This window comes from Syngnathus scovelli, chromosome 16 (genome assembly GCF_024217435.2).
Source record: "Syngnathus scovelli strain Florida chromosome 16, RoL_Ssco_1.2, whole genome shotgun sequence".
NCBI lineage: Eukaryota > Metazoa > Chordata > Actinopteri > Syngnathiformes > Syngnathidae > Syngnathus > Syngnathus scovelli.
In genome coordinates this window covers 5130658-5147291 of record NC_090862.1, presented here as the reverse complement: position 1 = coordinate 5147291, position 16634 = coordinate 5130658, and the positions used below count along the sequence as shown (strand labels likewise).

Here is a 16634-nt window from a genome sequence, read left to right as displayed (position 1 = left end):
AAATGCTTAGAGTTACTACCACATCAGCTCCTTCAGACTTTTTATTCAGGTGAGTTTGGCTTTACTTAGATTTATACAATAAGAATAACAACAATGGGCATTTACAGTGACAATATCACTCAAAAAAAAAAAAAGTGTGAATGACAATATAATCAGTGAGTGAATAAAATGACCAAGTGTAATCATTTTTTCTGTTTAGATGCCACAGTCAGTTCTGGACACTTCATTAGGAACACTTGCTGGTGGTCTAATGCAAGAAGTTTGACAATGTGCATGTCATTGTGGTTGGAAGTGCACTGATAGTTGTGCAATCAAATTAAAGCATTGTCATTTCGGCCTAATCAATGTCAAGTAGTGACCAAAGCATCTGGAAAGCAAACAAAAATCTGTCTCCCTCTAGTGGACATTTAAGGCTCTACACCATTCAGCGCATCTACTGATGCTCACTAACACACTACCATGATGTCTATTAGTTGTTGGCATGTGTGCACGTCTGCTTGTTTCTCGTCTCTAGGTGGGCAAACAGTGAAAACACACAAACACACACACACACAAACACACAAACGCTTTGGGGGACCACGCATGGTGAGTGAGATGATACCGCTATGCTAGCTGTACACTGACACTATGCTAACAGACGCACCTGTATTCTAGCAACGCTCATTTACATTCGTTTTTACGGCATACTCTTAAAAAATAGAGCCTATAATTACCATCTGTACAATTTCATACATTATTGTCAATGTACAATCATTCAATCAAGCCAACAAATATACACTTTGAAGGCCTATTACAGGTAAAAACAGGTACTTTCTTTACCCTGAACAAACTACATTCGTGTGACATTTAAAGAGTTGCTTTACACTCTCTGTTGTGCATCTGCGGACGTAAAGAAGCTTGTTATCATGTGTTCATGCTAGGCTATATGCTTTGTTTCATATACAGGTAGCTGCTAGCAAAGAGTGAGTCGGCTCTCAGTTATATTTATAACATGTTGCCCTAAATCTATTAGCAAATGTGTGAATTGGAAGTAATACACCATCATGGTCCTCTGTACTGTACATGTACTTTGTGCTTTAGGACTCTTTCGCACCAGCAGTTCCTTTTAGCCTGTTCTTATATTTTCAGTTTCTATCAATAATGCAGTGTTTAGCTAAAGATGGGGAAACAGAACAATTTGACAAATTGATTTGTTACTTGAACTACTGGTGTGAAAGCACCCTAATTAGAGTGTGTGTATGTTTATATGTAAGCGTCTTCACTCGATCATTGTTGTTTCTGAAAAGCCTGACAAAAGTTAACAAGCAAGACGGATGCAAGTAGAAATTCTATGTGGACACCTGGTTGGTTACCCATCATTATGACAGTCTGAAGCTCCGTGCTAAATAGATACGGTACTGCAATCATTAAAGCTGCGAGGTCATTCTTTGCACTGCCTTACTGTAACGGTTAGGCTTCGAATACACAGTACGCAAACCTTTGCACCACGATTGTTTTATGTTCATGCTTGTCCAACATGTATGACTCAGGTTGGCTTTTTTTTTTCAAAAGTAAGATGGATTTTAGTAGTTTGCATGGGCACATTGCGAGCTAAGTTGTCACCAGATTGTCAGCTAAAGGTGCAGGTTTCACACGGTCCATACGATAGCCTCAAATGGGCCCAGAAAAGGATTTAAGTCTGTTTCCTAATGCCTTCTAATGAATCTTTTGTGGATACTTGAGTGGGGTCAAGCTTGCTCAGATGAGGCACTTCAGTATTTCACCCTGCGGGACAGTGTGAGACTCGCATGTGGACGTTTTGAACTTGACAAAATATAAACTTTGTACAGCACCAGGCATTCCATCCCACCCAAGCTGGGGTTTAAAAAAAATACAATAAAAGAAGAAATGAAATAATCGGAAAACATAAGACAGGTGACTCTGGTGATAGTTGGGCTTTGTCTTATTGCTTGTGGGTTTAACTTATTGTGGTACTTTTTTTGAATGTCTTTCTTTTGGTCCTTAACCAGGACATCTGAGACCTTCCCAGGACAACAACAACAAATACACTGACTTCTCCACCCACTTCACTCGAAGAGCCCACAGCATCAGGTAAGAACAATGAAAGTCCGGGAATGCATGCCTGATGGAATACCATAGAAATAATCTGACCTCAACTCAATTTATCAAAGAAAGCCAAATTAGGATGCTGGGCAAATTGCCCTGTTAATTAATCATGATGGTAGCTAAACCCACAAGTGATAGACTCAGAGGAGCTACAAATCAATAATCACGAAAATCAACTTAAAGATAACATATCTAAGTCCTTCCCAAAGTCACTGTCCCATTGGTCCCATGTGTTGGTAATTATCTTAGCGGCTCCTGAACTCTTCGTCAATTTCTGGTAGGATATTCTTTTCCCGTCTCAGCGTCTCGGTTAGGGGTCGGGCGCTGCTGGGCGAATCCAGGTGTTTGGGCTCGTTGGTGCGGTAGGTGCCCTTCTGCTGGTACGCATACACGTAGATGCTATACAAACCGGCCAGCAGAAGGAGCAGCGCCAGAATGACAATGACTGTGGGATAAAAATAGCAGTTATAGAAAGAAATCAGAGCCACTTGACAGGCAGATGCTCAAACAGAGCGCACTTTTGCCTTATCAGCACTTTTGATCGGCCACTGGGAATTTAATGGTATTACTGTCATACGCTCGGCCATGTCTAGTGTAAAATATATTTTATTATAATTTAAATCAATACTATTAAATCAGGAAATTCACTGTTGCTTTGCGTTTTCCTGCTCATTGTTGCAATAATTGTATTCCAGCTTTGGGATGTTTGCTCTAATCTTTGATGATGACGTCTGGCATTAGTATAATACCCCTCAATCTGAGCGCTGGTGACGTATTAATCTGTAGTGTCTAGCAATGACTAGCAGTAAAATGATGAGCTCTACACAATGCCAAGACTAAACTGAGCTGATCCGGTCTCAGACATGGATCGAGTGGGGGAGTTGGTACAGTCTGTCCTTGCATCTGTAATACAATAATGGAGGGCACTCGGCTTCTCAAGTGAAAAATGCTGACACTGAGATTCAATAATAGGAGCTATGCATTGAAGAAGAACTGTAAAAAAATAACATTCTGAAGATCTATTTTAAAGTGGTCGATTGGGAAAAACTGTTACTTAATATACATTTTTGGCCATTCGCAAAAATGTCATAAATTTGTCTTAAATTGAAGGAGATATAATTTTTGGCCTATTTTGACATTTCATTTAATGGATTTTTAAGATGATCAGGTGATCAGTAGCTAAAATTGTGGACTCACCTATGATCCAGAATAGGCCAAGGTCATCATGAATGTATATATAATCTGAAAGGCAGATATAAACAATAAGACATAATGTAGATACAGTTAACTTCTATATTTAGATGTGAACTGACATACCTATGGTGGTAAACCAGGGATCCACCTCCCATGGGACGTAACCAAAGACAGGAGGGAAAGCGCCGCAGTTGGACTCGGAGACATCGCCTTGTGTCGTCACCGGCGGGTCAGTTTCATTCGGCCGGAAAAGAGCCTTGAGAGGAGCATAGACGTTGTATCTCACGCCGGAGATGCAGCCGATGAAGCCTGGAGCATTGTGCCTCTGGATTTCATAGTCGATGTCGCCGACCTCTGGGGGACGCAGGACATAGTCAAAATACAGTCCTTTACAATAACAAATGTTTCCAGCAAGGAAATGAAACATCTACCCATCACTCTGCCCAAGAACATGGACTTTGGAGAGTCAAATCTTGCATCCTCCACTAAAGTTATCTTTTCAACAATGGGCTCCATAAAATCCACCTGTAGAAACAAGAGAGAGCATTTTATACATTTTATCTACAGGTGAGAAATTTTGTTCTCGCCACTGGAGATCTGGTTTTCGTTCATCGTAAAAATGGAATCATAATCATGCGGATAAGCTGAAGAAGAGGATCTTGACAAGTAAGAAAAGGGGGGTATCTTTTCTAACCTTTCAGGGTCTTGGGAAAGATAAGCATAAATATTGTCGAGCCAAAGTTGCACTGTTTTGTTTGGGTGTTTGTAGGGTGGGAGGAACCTGCGTTTTGATGGTCCTGTTGTGTCTGGTGATGTTGATGTAATGCGGGTATCCATCAGCAAGGTTACGGCGAGTCAGTTCATACTTGTGGGTGATGAGTCCCAGTTTATACCTCAGATCCACGCTACCTGTGTTAAAAAAAGTTAACATTGACGGCCGAGCGATGAAAGGTCTTGTCACATGCGGTCCCTACCGTCGTTCTTCAGCACGACGGCAATGTAGTCATGGACGAAGGAGCTGATGTAGAGCAGCACAGCCGGTTTGTAGATGGTGCTGAAGCTGAACTCTATGTCGTCCGCTGTGTCGTTATAGCCCAGGCTGAAATTGTCGTAATGCGGGTCAATCCAGTTGGCCCAAGCTGCTTCCTCAGATATCGGTTTCTTCCGCACGGTGTACTTCAGCCAAGAGCCAAGCTCAAAGTGGGCACCGATATCTTAAACAAGACCAATGGAAGAACCCAATCATCTTAATGCCGTTCTCGGTTGACCCAAGTACTCACCTTTGTGGCAGTAGAACCCATCAAATGCAGTATTGTTGCAGTCACAGGTGTAGGAAGCGTAGCCCTCAATACATTGGCCACTGTTACGGCAAGGTATGGAGGCATTGAGACACTGGCCGGTACAGTTCCTCCTGATTCCTTTTTCTTCATCAACTTTCCCTTCCAAATCCAGAGGAACACCGTTCAACCTCAACCCTCGGAGACAACCCAAGAAGGGTTTTTGGGTGCGGTTACGTGAACCTAATATAAGACAGCGGTTATGCAACTTGCTTCTGGGACCTTTAATGTATCAGTCAGTTTTGAGTCACCTACCTACAACAAGAGGATTTGTAAAGTTCATAGTGACAAAAGTCTGACTGGGGAAACGTTTGACAGTCCAAGGCTGGTAGTCGACCTTGAGTCGAGCCAATTTTACATTGATCTCAGCCTGGACAAAGTGCCACTCGTTATCGTTGAGTGGCACCGGGGAGCGTAGTGTCACGTTCTGGATGCCATCTCCCACCATGAAGACAAATACAAGATTGTGGGTTGCTGGAAAGAAGGAAGAAAAGGCTCAGAAAAGAGGTCTATCAAATGAGGCGTAAAGGTCACTGTTGGTTTCAGTGAACTCACTGTTGAGCTCCAGTCGGATAAAGTTTTTGAGGTGATCGTCGGAGTTCTCCAAGAAGACTGAGTCGTATCTGTATGTTTTGAAGTGGAATGAAATGTCAGCGCTGGAGCCCGGCTTGAAGGTGGGGAAGGTTATGTTTGCAGGTTTGGTGAAGGCTATCGTGTTCCAGATGTTTCCTGCAAACAGTGTGGAACGGTTGTGAGATAAAGCAACTCAAGTACCATCAAAAACTAAACCTTAAGTGTTGAGCTCACTGTCGCCATGGCAGCGCAGAGGTCCTACTTTGAACTTTACTTCTGAGCCTGTCCTGTTGGTGTCGCCCACCACTACCCTCCTGACCGGAAGATGGTCTCTAAAGTCCAAGTAGCCTTTATCGGAGTGCCTGGAGGTTGATAACAATGACCATCCTGATACCATCATGTCAGTGATACCGACCTTGTAAACATTATGTCCTTGTCTTACCATTGTCTGTAGTCTGCATCACAGTTACATTGATACCTAGGGTCAGCACAGGTCTGGTTGATGGCGCAGCCACACGTTTGGACCTCTCTGAACGTTCCTCCCCAGTAATAGTGACTCTCATTATTGCGACCAATCCAGTAACTAAAAGGTCTTCCGCCTGAACCAGAGAGCGTGTCAGCATCCCAATCCGAGCTTTTCATTCCTACGGTTCTGTAGGCAGACTCACCGGGCGTGTTGAGAAAACGGGACTTGTAACATGAATAGTCGACCCACTGCTCACAGTACAAGGAGGTGTTGGCCAGGGCAGTGACGTCATCCCAAGATGCGTTCCAGTAGTTGACGTTGCCGATGTACGGATTGTCAATGGAACTCCCTGTTACCTTTGTACCTTCCTCGCGGTCATTCAAGATCACAGTCCAAGCTTTATATGCTGGAGCGGTTCAAAACAAAACAAGGAAGAGCAAGATCTTAGTGATGATTTGACGAGTCAGAAATGTGATACAAGTCATTGGTCGTACTTACATTTAATTTTACAGTATACTTCGAATGGCTTTAGCGGTCCACTCAAATCTGGATCAATGGTGTAGTTTCCGGACCAGTATTTTCCGCTGAGTCTGTAGGCCTCGCATGACTCTTTATACACAGCTGTGAGGGGTTACATAATTCAACTTGTATTGATATGAATAGCTTTGTTTTCAGAAAGGGCATCAATACTTACACATGTGACACACTTCTCCTTTGTAGCCGGTGTTTTCACATAAACAAATGAAGTCATCCCACGACTGGATGCATCTGCCTTCATGCTCACACGGATTGGGATTACATCTGGAAAACAAAATATTTTCATTTTGCCATTCACATCAGCGGTGACTTGGCATTGGTGGCAAGAAGAGTTTAACCTGTCAGTGATGCCACATGTTCCCAACAAGAGTTCAGCATAGCGCCCCCACTGGCGCTGCAAGATAATATCGATATCGAGTTGTTCGTTGTCTATGAAGATATGCTGCATGCAACCGTGAAAGCGATTTAGTTTGGTTTCACACTTCCTGATGGTGTTGTTGGTTTTTGGGCAACCTGGACAGAAGAACATCAATACGTAAATAGGTAGAAGATAGGTTTTGTTTATGAGTCTTAGTGATTAGTTCACCTCCAAAGAAGTAGCGGTCCCCAGTACGTATTGTGAAGGGGTTGGTGATCTTCAACGGGGAACCCTCCTCCTCATCGATTGTGAGGGTGAGGAGGTTATCTCTGGCCGCCAAATCAACCGAATGCCAGTAGCCATCATTAAGCCTGTAACCTAGAAACAGTAGAAAAGTCTGTCAGATCGAAGATTCTCACCACTAAGTTTGTCCATTAATTACCTGCGGCAAACTGCAGTTTCTTCTTGCCGGGTTGGAAGATAGTGACGTTGATCTGCCCCTCGCTAAGTCCGAGCTCCAGGGCGCCGAGGTCGTCAGCAAATCGCGTGAACATGAGCAGGCCCGTGTAGTCCCACGAGCGGAACTTGAATTTAACAAACATGCGTGGCCTTCTGAAAAAACCTGGCACCTGTAGGTAGTTGTTAGGCCCGGCGAAGGTCATCGGTTTGAGAAGAATGTCCCGGCAAGCAAAATGCATCTTTTTCTGTAAGGAAAAAAAGAAAATTCAATCTACTGTCCTACTTGTCCTCAGGGAATCAAAACTTTAGACGGCATACCTTTCTTGGGATGACTACGTCCTCTTCTTCCTGCTTAGCCTTATATATGATGTTGATGTCATTGATGAAGACGTTCTCCAGGCAGCCACGGAAATTCGGGGTGGTCGGTAGGTGAGGCATTTTCGGCTCGATGACACCACCAACATACAACTAAAATACAGACCCAAAGAACCAAAACAGTTTGTTCTAGATCTTAAGACTCGCCAAAGATGCTGGCCTACCTTATTGTCCAGATCCAGATGGCTGAACTCCCCATTACAAATGGCTGTCACCGTCTGGCTATCAACAGTGAAGTTCACTTGACGGCCTGAGCGCTTAATGGTGACGTAGTGCCAATGTAGGTTATCGAGAAGGCTGCCAGCTACCAAAGTGGTCCGACCATCTGTTTTATGTATAACGCTACTTCCTGAAACAATGAAAGGAACCGAAAATTAGCGTAAGACTGACGACTTTTGTAACCTTGACTCTAATCAGGCTGTACCCAGGCTGATGTGTAGGTAGAGTCGACCTCTCTTGAGCTCAAGGGTGAAGAGGTCTCCTTGAACTCCATCACTATGTAATAGGACACCATCCTGCTCCAGGGTTTTGAAGTTTATGGCAATATGGTCATTTAACGTACGGGACCTCTTCCCGGGGTACATGTAGACCACCGAGTCATCCCCGTTGTACTGTAGCACATAGGAATCTGAGACCATGAGGCACATTCGATGGACATTAAAGTTACTTTATGTGCGGAATCCTACCGGGAGTAAGAATAAATAATATGGTGACTACGCTGAATTGATCTGTTACCATAATGGCATCCAAACAGCTCCAGCCTCACACCAATCTTCCCTCCGTTCTCTGTGTTCCACGCCAGAGGAAGCAGACGAATGTGTTTGGCTGTGAAGGCGTAATGGAAGACATTCCTCTTCACCTGATAATAATTCCAGTTCCCAGGCAAAGTCTGTAAACAGACAAGGGCGGGGGTGTTATTGAGTCATAGCTTAATGCCCCGCCCCTTCCTGTGGCACCCACCGAGTTGCCTCCTTTCATGATATATGGCGTCCATGAGTCTGGCCTGTCACCGTAGAGAAGGGTGTACTTGGTGACCCAATCGTACGAGTTGAAGGTGCCCTGGGTGGCGATAGCTCTTAGGCGGTACTTCCTGCCCAGGTCCACCTGCAGCCATGGCTGCCGATCCCTGAGGGAAGGTGACCAGCCACTGCTGCCTACAAGGAATAAGAAGGTGTGTCGTTGTTGTTGTGATGTTAACACGTCTCTGAGATTCATATCGTTAGAAACTTACCATACAACTTGGCGAAACTGGCAGAGTAGAGAAAGTTATATCTGGAGGAGGCCAGGAAGGAAGAGGCGTAGAGGCCAGACACGAGTGGGTCAACACATTCTTCTACGGGCAAATAAGGAGGAGGAGTTTATGTGATGCACATTATGTTCCTTGAACATTATAAATGAGAAAATAAATGGAAATTACTTTGGTGGTCTTATAAGAGCAGACATTTTGAATTTTAATTAAACATTCGTACATGCTCTGGCAATTCAATTAAAATTTAACTTGTGAACTAAAAAGTGTACTACATAACCACATAGTGCTAGCACAGCAATGTTATTATCCACGTTTTTTTAAATTACATTTTTGGGAAAATCCCAAAATTTATTATTGCTGAATTAATGTCAAAATTTGTGTCACATTGTGTCAAGGTGAGTTGCTATTTCAGCTATACAAGATGCCATCCTTCTTCCTCGTCTCGTTTGTGTCACCGGGTTGGATAAATGTCCTACACCTTGATAAGCCAGAACGTAAATTTGAAAAAGGAGGACCCTCGCTTTGTTCCCTGTCTTCCCCCCCAAGGACAACCTCAGGTGGACTAGTCACGGCTGACAAGGTTAATGTCACCTTCCTGCCGTGCCTGCTTTCTCTGACAGGGTTCATATTATTACTCAGCCCAAGCCAGAACTAGAACATTCCACAAGAGGAGCACTGCATTGCATCTAATTGAAGGCGCATCGATTAGTTTTAATATCTCCAGAGGGGAGACAACTATTTCCATAAAATCCCTGCATCCTGCTTTAGGGTGTTGTCAAGTTGCAAAACTGCAACCTGCGTGGACCCTTCAAGCCACCCTCCCTCTCTCTTGCACTTATTACAAATTCATCAGTAGTCGTCTGTGGCGTGGAGACAGTGTGGCCACATTTAGAGCGCCAGTTCTATTTGTGCTGACTCATCAGTCTTCTGTAGGTGTAGGACGGGCCCACCGAGCTGACACATCTCTTCTGCAGCAGCGCTATGCAGAGACCAGGAGGAGGAGGAGGTTGGGCGGCACCTCCTCGCGAGTGTCACCCAGCCGTGAGACTGCTGTCACTATCGCTACTGCTGACAGCCTCACTAAAGCTAGCCTTTCTATTTACATAGCTACCTTTGCTAAGTCACTATAGAGACTCTTTTAGTCCTAGTTTCTAGGGACTCTAGCTTCCATTTTTTTGGGGCCTGAAAAAACTTGTGACGTAAGGGGAAGCGCTTTCAGATGTCCTGTCTCCACTTTGCACATATTGCATAGTTGGCCTATCTTGCACTGTGAGGCATCCACTTAGTGTCCGATCAACTTCCACTCAATGCAACGATATCGATTCATGGATGAGATGGTTCATTCACAGTAAACAGTATCCGACAGCACACTTCAAATAAGAACGCCGATGTAGTCAAAACAACATTGCACGCACTGCAGGATTATTTTTGTATTGCAAACAATTAAACTACGTCACCAGTGCCCATCCCTAGTTTTCCCACCTACTGAGTCATGACAGGCATGCTGCAGAGTTAAACTTCCCTGATTTTTGGATTATGTAGGCACTCATTTTCACATCATTGTAATTTAATTACAACCCATTTAAGCAAAATTCAACATCTGACTGCGGGGATCCTTGACCCCTCCCCCCCCATGAGGGAAAGTACTCGTAGGCTATTTGACTGACAGGTACTGCCTCCCCCCAAAAAAGTGCTGCAGTGGGCTGGTCCCGGTCAGGCTGAGCCGTGCTCTTTCGAGCCTCAATTTCCATTTTAAATCTTACTTGAGTGTTCTTGCATGCTTAATATCGGCAATGTGTTCGACGCATGCAGCCGCAGCATCGACCTGCAGCGTTGTCCCCCCCTGTGGTGCAAGTTGAGGCTGCGCCGGGCTCAAACTTGCGTGCGAGCTGAAAGCACTGCAATGCAGACAGTCCCGTCCGTGCTCACCTTAATTCTGCGGGACTGACGCTGTTCCCTCCCCGCGGTCTACGTGCACGCTAACAGCACGAAACGACCGACTTCAATCCCCCCTCAAAATTGCATTCACTAAAATAAAAGATTTGAATGGACGATTTTGAAAAAGCGTGCCAATGTGCCCTTGAACGATTCCTACACAGACGCATTATGTCCTTCACTGCTTCGTTTATACGCGCAACTTTTTGCACAAAAGACACGACAAATGCGGATAAAACAAAACAAACAAAAAAGACAACAAATTTACTACATGACGAGACTTACGTGACGAGCAGCGTCGCGCAGCCAAACACAAGAAGAATAAAGTCAATATTTTGCAAGTCATCCTTCACTTTAGGGCGCCTGTTCCCCGCATCGAAAATGTTAATTTGACGTTAGTATGTCTCCGTGGCGTGCTCTTCTCATCGCAACCTTTCTTTTTTTCCCCTCCACCCTGGTCCAACTTTAACTCCTCCAACTCCCGGGCAGCCTCTACCGGTGCGGGCACGCGCATGAGATGCTGGTGCTGATGCTGCGACCGGCCGAGAGCGCGCACCTCCTTCTTTTCTCCAAATGGTTGAATGTTAAGATGCTAATAATGCACGTTTTGTTAAAGCACGGCGAGTATTTGCAGGCAAGTGAAATGGGAAAAAAAGAGAGACTCTTTCCCAAAATGGCTTTTTCAAAGAACCTATAATAAATAAAAAAATATATATTTTAAAATCCCTTTTAAAAATAATCCATCAGGCCTCTTATATCACCAGGCACAAAAGATGCTTCTCGCCGCGCTCGTCTGATATTACATATCCCAGTTTGGCACAGCTCCGCCTTTTAATCCGGTTGGCATCGAGTTTTGTGAGTGCGTCGAGGAAGTGGTCCCAAAATTAGGCCTAGGCAACCTTGGCGACTGGCCGCCCGTAACCTTCTCACGGAGGTACACTGCCCGGCCGCCAACGTTCCAGAACAGGTTAAGATAATAATGATGATGATGCCAGCTGCTGTGCTTGATTTTGGACGAGTGAGGCAGGAACGTGAGAGGGAGGGTGAGATTTAGTCTGAGGGGGATTTACGGTGATTCGAAACACAGTGGCCACAAAATAGGGGGGAAAAAAAACAGCTTTGGGATTAAGAAGTGGGTTTATGGGACGTCAGTGTGTCAGTGAGATTGAATGCCAGTGTGTGCGGATTTGCTTGTGTTTTCAATCAAATCAGATTGTTTGTAAGCTCCCATAACACCACCCCAGCCTGACCTGGACCCCGCCCCCCTTGCCCACAGCATTCCCACAACCATATACCAGTACAGACCAGTATCTGCAAAGACAATGCATGAAAATATAATGAGGAAACAATCATTTCAAAAGCCATCCTGTACATGGAGAATCAGGCCCACCATCTGTTCCTCTTTTAATTCTTGACCTGTACAAGCCACAGATTTCAGTCTATATGATCTGTCTGCACCATGTGGTATTAAATATCTCATCGAAAATGATTTATGATAGAACATATAAATGAGAAACGGTTCTCATTTAAAGTCAATGGCCATTTTTATGTTGGTACCATTCTCATATCACCTTTGTCGTATCGAATTGTCAAAATGATCATTTTTGATTGTATGGCAAAAGTGATTTCATATTGCCCATATTTCTAGAATACAGGTTTGTGATTGAGATTAATTTTCTAAGATGGCAGACTTCCCGTTAAATAGGTTGATTTATTCATACATAGAATATATCCCACGTGACTTTTGTTTTTTTAACTAGAGAAATGTCGTTTTTGGCTCGAATGTGTGTGTTGCAACAAAAGACCACAAGGTGGCAGCCTTGTCTCTCCTTGTGTGCCACTTGGATCACACTGGTGTTGCCGATACCAAAACATACAACTCAGTAACAGTTCATTCATTCATCTAATTAGATAAACGAGCATCTATAAAACATGGCAGGCAGTCATGTGTCCTCCCAAGCGCCCGCTTATTTTGCACACAAACACAAATGGACCTTGTTTCTCACCAGATAGCGCTTCACTCTGCCCCCATCCCAGTCGTGTGTGTTTTCCATAGGGGTGTGCACTGACACACACATGGATGCACCTACACGTACAACCCGAGGGCAACGCCTACGGGTCACAGCTCGTGCCCAGATGTTTCCATGCGATAGTTCTGCTGATCTGTTATCATGGCTGAGCGCTCCTTGTCATGAAGATGGATGAAGGAACCTTCAGCTGTCGTGCGTGTGTGTGGGATCAACTCAAAACACAAGCAGATAACGCTGACAGAGGCCTGTTGGGAAACGGAGGAATTCAGCAGGGTTCTCGCCGGGATGAGTGTTTATGTTGGCCGGCTCCCATGAGAACATGCTGTCACGGCTTCCTGGCGGTGGCCGTAAACAGGGGACGGCGGTGTCCGCACACTGCCGAGGTGCAGATCAGCTGTTTGACCTTTCACAGTTTGGATGTGGTGCAGCTTTGGAATTTTGTTGCTAGTTAAACCTGGTCTGGTGCTCCTGGTCCAATTCTTGATGGCTTCATGGTGGACCATCCCATTGACCTCTTTGTGGCGCTAATTGTTGAAAGTGGCGAGCACTCCATCACTTGGATGTCATCAGCCATTCATTTTGCTTATGCTTATCTTCTCTCCACACCTGCATTGAGGTTTAAATGCCTACAACAGCTGCGGCCCGACGGATACGCGTGGTGACGAGACACTTTTGTTCCCATTGTGCGCGACTTGTAACACGCGCAAAAAGCAAATCCACGACCACACAGACGCACGTATGCGCAAGCCACCGTGGTTATTTAGTCTGTCCCCGAGTTTGTTTGCCAACTGTCTTTGCTCCTTTGTGGTTCCGCCTTGGGCTCGAAATGCTGACTGCGGCAAATGATCGACAACATGACAGTTGCACCTGCAAGGAGTGTGCAGGAGAGGAAAAAAAAAAAAGAAATGAGATGGTTGAAACCATTTTCGCATTGATGTCACACTGGAAATTGTGTTCCAAACTAAACAAGAGGCTGACTTTTTGGAATATGAATCTTCATTGCCACACAGGAAGTGTGTGTTTAAACCACCCTTGTGTGTTTAAGGGTGTGTTTGAGTGTGTATCTGTGGCTGAGTGCAGTTGGGGGTGGGAAACAAAATACAGGCCTTCTCTTTGCAGGGTGCACTGTCCGCATCCGCCAATGTGTTGCTTTTAGAGGTCACGGCACCTAGCAACAGCTTGGATCTCGTCCTGGGGGGGAAACATGAGACAGCACATACACACAGATTACAGTCACCCAGAAAGAAGTTGGAAATGTAATTTCACTTAGCCGCACAGTATTTTGCTCTGGTTCTGAATACTTAGTCGTATCCAGTATAATTTGTATTTTTGCAAGCATATCTTAAAGCAACATAAACTTAAATATTTTTATTTATTTTCTTATTTTGCTGCACTGGATGCAGAATTCCTCGCACGTCCCCACCACGCTCTCGTGCAAAATTGCACCACTAATCCAGGCCAGGTTCACATTTTGGCAGCGTGTCATCAGTTCTTCATTCTGCCTCGCTTTTACTGGAGTCAGCAGGCTAAAAATAGCTCAAAAGGCTGGCTGCCCCTCTGCCCGGCGGCCCAGCCTAACTGTCAATAAGTTATCTTCGGCCTCGCCGCAATCATTAGCGCCACACCCGCACGTTAGCTGTTTATAATTACTGCATGTCAAGCATGAAAGCGATTAGATGGGTTTGTTGTGATGTTGGTTAGCTAAGCTGCGGGGAAAACAAGTTTGACTTTGTGGTGGAATGGCAAAATATTGGGTTCAAATATAGATATGAGATTGCATTTGCTGTTATATTAGGCACAATGGAAGCCCCCCCCCCCCATGCAAATGGTAGGATCTCTTAGCCTGATAGCTAACCTACAAAAAAATTGTACTCTATTACTACTTTCTCTATGAATAACAGAGTAATCTGCTAGCTTACATAGAAATATGTATATAAAAAAAGTTGTCATCTTTCTTCCTTCTCCATGAAGTAGGAAGTAACGCACTAGCTAACAGGGAGACACCTGCTAGCTAACGCTAACAGGAAGACGCCTGCTAGCTAAGGTACAAAACTATACATGATTCGGAATTAGCTATGACCTCACATCTTTGTGCTTTGTAGTTTTGACATCATCGTGGCCAGTTTGTCGTCTCAGTCTTGCTCTGGCATTTTATCTGCTGCTTTTTATCCCCCTTCGTCTCCTCCCATATCTTTTGTATCCCTGATCCCCGGCACAACGGCCATAAGCTTTCCAGGTTGATGACAGTTAGAGATAACGACAAAGTGAGCTATTATGTCTTCTCTCGTTTTCATGCGTGCCGCATGTCGCCACAGAATGTCACGTTTTTTACAATTCCAGGAACGGGTGAATTATGGGGTCGAGTCTTTTGTAGAGAGTCATTATGTAACGCCGGCGGTTTTAATGGCGGAGGCGCCTCCAATAACACACTTGGACCATTGGAGAGCTTGCGGCGGGGATGTAAACGTGAGTCACAACTTGGAAGCTGGCGGGTCAACTCCTTGATGACCTTAAACACGCCTTGATAGAAAGTTAACGACTTGCGGCCTGACACCGTGACTCAGTATTCTCGATAAGTGGACAATTAAAATGTTTGGGGATCTTTCCCGGCAACTCAAGTCACTGTGGGAATCCATTGTGAAAATGGAGGAAATCATGAGGGGGTTTAACTCCAGGTAGAACTGCTCCACTCTTCTGTGAAGAATTTCCACTTGATTTTAGAAAGTCACAGATTTTGGAACTAATCCTTCTTTCAGACCAGTTTTGCAGGAACATAGTATGTGCCCATCCGAAGCTTGCATTTCCGCTGTCCCCCATGTAAAAAAAAAAACTGGAGAGATTCTCTGAGTGCGTGCAGTGAGAGGCAGATGGTTCTCATTTCTTTGTCATTGATATAATTATCTCCCTTCATCGTCATCATCATCATTCCATCCTAATTTTTGCACCTCCGGAGAACCCACTGTCACACACGATTCGCACGCACAGCTGGATGCACAGTTAGGACACGGTTGTCTGGGTGAGGGGGGGGTCAAGCGTCCCCCGCGGCAGGCCTATCCTGTTACCAGCACCCAGTGGGACTCAAACAGCAGCCCTCTTGTTCGCTAAGACACGGCCAGCGGCTCTTGCCCCGCCCCTCGTTGGACCTGGACGGACCACGCTGGTCGTAGCACAGCAGGATGAGGGTTAAGTTCAATGCTGGACTGTGTGGAGAGGATATCCCGTCTGAGTCATGTGTGCGTGTGTGTTGGGGAAGGGTCACAAGGGGGTCAGTTCCTCTCCTAAATCCCAAGCGAGGAGCTTGTCAGATAAGCTTAGAGAAAAAGGCTGCAAGTGAATCATTTCTTTATGTGCCAGCCAACCGCACTTGGAAGCTGCACTTTTCGCAAATGGAACCTCAAAAGATGGAGGCCCAAAGAAACCCCAACGTGTACCCTCCAAAAATGTGAGCCGGCTTTGCTTTGGCAGGCTGGATTTCACATCCCGTTCTGTTGACAATCAATCTGGCTCACCAACATAAGGTCCTGGCTGCGACACGGCCTTGCGGAGAAACAGGATCCCGCCGGATCAGAGTCGAAAGGGAACGGGGTCGGAGCCAGACCGAGAGGCGCGCAGTGGAGAGTGCCTCTGGCTCCAATCAGCTCCGCACGTGATCCTTCCAGCAAAAAATGTTGAGACGCGCCTCATTATTGATTGAAAACAATCAGGACTCGCAGTAGAACCAAAACAATATTCGTAAATGATCGTCATCAAGACGACTTGACCGTCGTGAACTTAGCATTGACCACAAAGAATCTTAAGTTGCTAAAGCTTTCGTTTGGTACGGGAGATTCCCGTTAAACAGCCAGGAGGCGGGAAAGAATGGATCCAAATCCCCTCAGAACGCTCTCTGAAATTTAATACAAAGTCTTCCCAGCGGCGTGTAAATTGCCCATTTTCCATTTTCACTTCCTGAGCACTTTCAGGCCAACCTCATTTCATTTCTTTTGTGATGAGCGTTATGCTAATATGTGATATT

The 16634-nt window shown here is 45.0% G+C and overlaps 1 protein-coding gene across 1 annotated transcript; it reads right to left on the bottom strand.

Moving 5' to 3' along the window:
- Positions 1–23: 23 nt before the first annotated feature.
- cntnap1 (contactin associated protein 1) lies at positions 24–11589 on the bottom strand. Its single transcript, XM_049745401.2, has 24 exons — positions 10875–11589; positions 8637–8738; positions 8366–8559; positions 8141–8294; positions 7830–8033; positions 7570–7754; positions 7349–7498; positions 7014–7275; positions 6800–6949; positions 6552–6726; positions 6371–6477; positions 6175–6297; positions 5879–6082; positions 5653–5809; positions 5445–5572; positions 5193–5366; positions 4893–5111; positions 4581–4820; positions 4275–4514; positions 4082–4209; positions 3732–3825; positions 3424–3654; positions 3304–3348; positions 24–2551 (listed from the first exon to the last, which is right to left on the bottom strand). The coding sequence occupies exons 1-24, from the start codon at positions 10933–10935 to the stop codon at positions 2352–2354; spliced, it is 3927 nt and encodes a 1308-aa protein (XP_049601358.1). The 5' UTR covers positions 10936–11589; the 3' UTR covers positions 24–2351.
- Positions 11590–16634: the final 5045 nt, after the last annotated feature.

Bases quoted from the DNA above. Each gene is read 5' to 3' on its own strand.
- cntnap1 (XM_049745401.2), bottom strand. From the start codon at position 10,935: ATGACTTGCAAAATATTGACTTTATTCTTCTTGTGTTTGGCTGCGCGA. The intron at 6,478-6,551 runs GTTAAACTCTTC...TTTGTTTTCCAG, and splicing joins ACATGTGGCATCACTGACAG to ATGTAATCCCAATCCGTGTG. The intron at 5,573-5,652 runs GTAAGACAAGGA...ATCAACCTCCAG, and splicing joins GATGCAGACTACAGACAATG to GCACTCCGATAAAGGCTACT.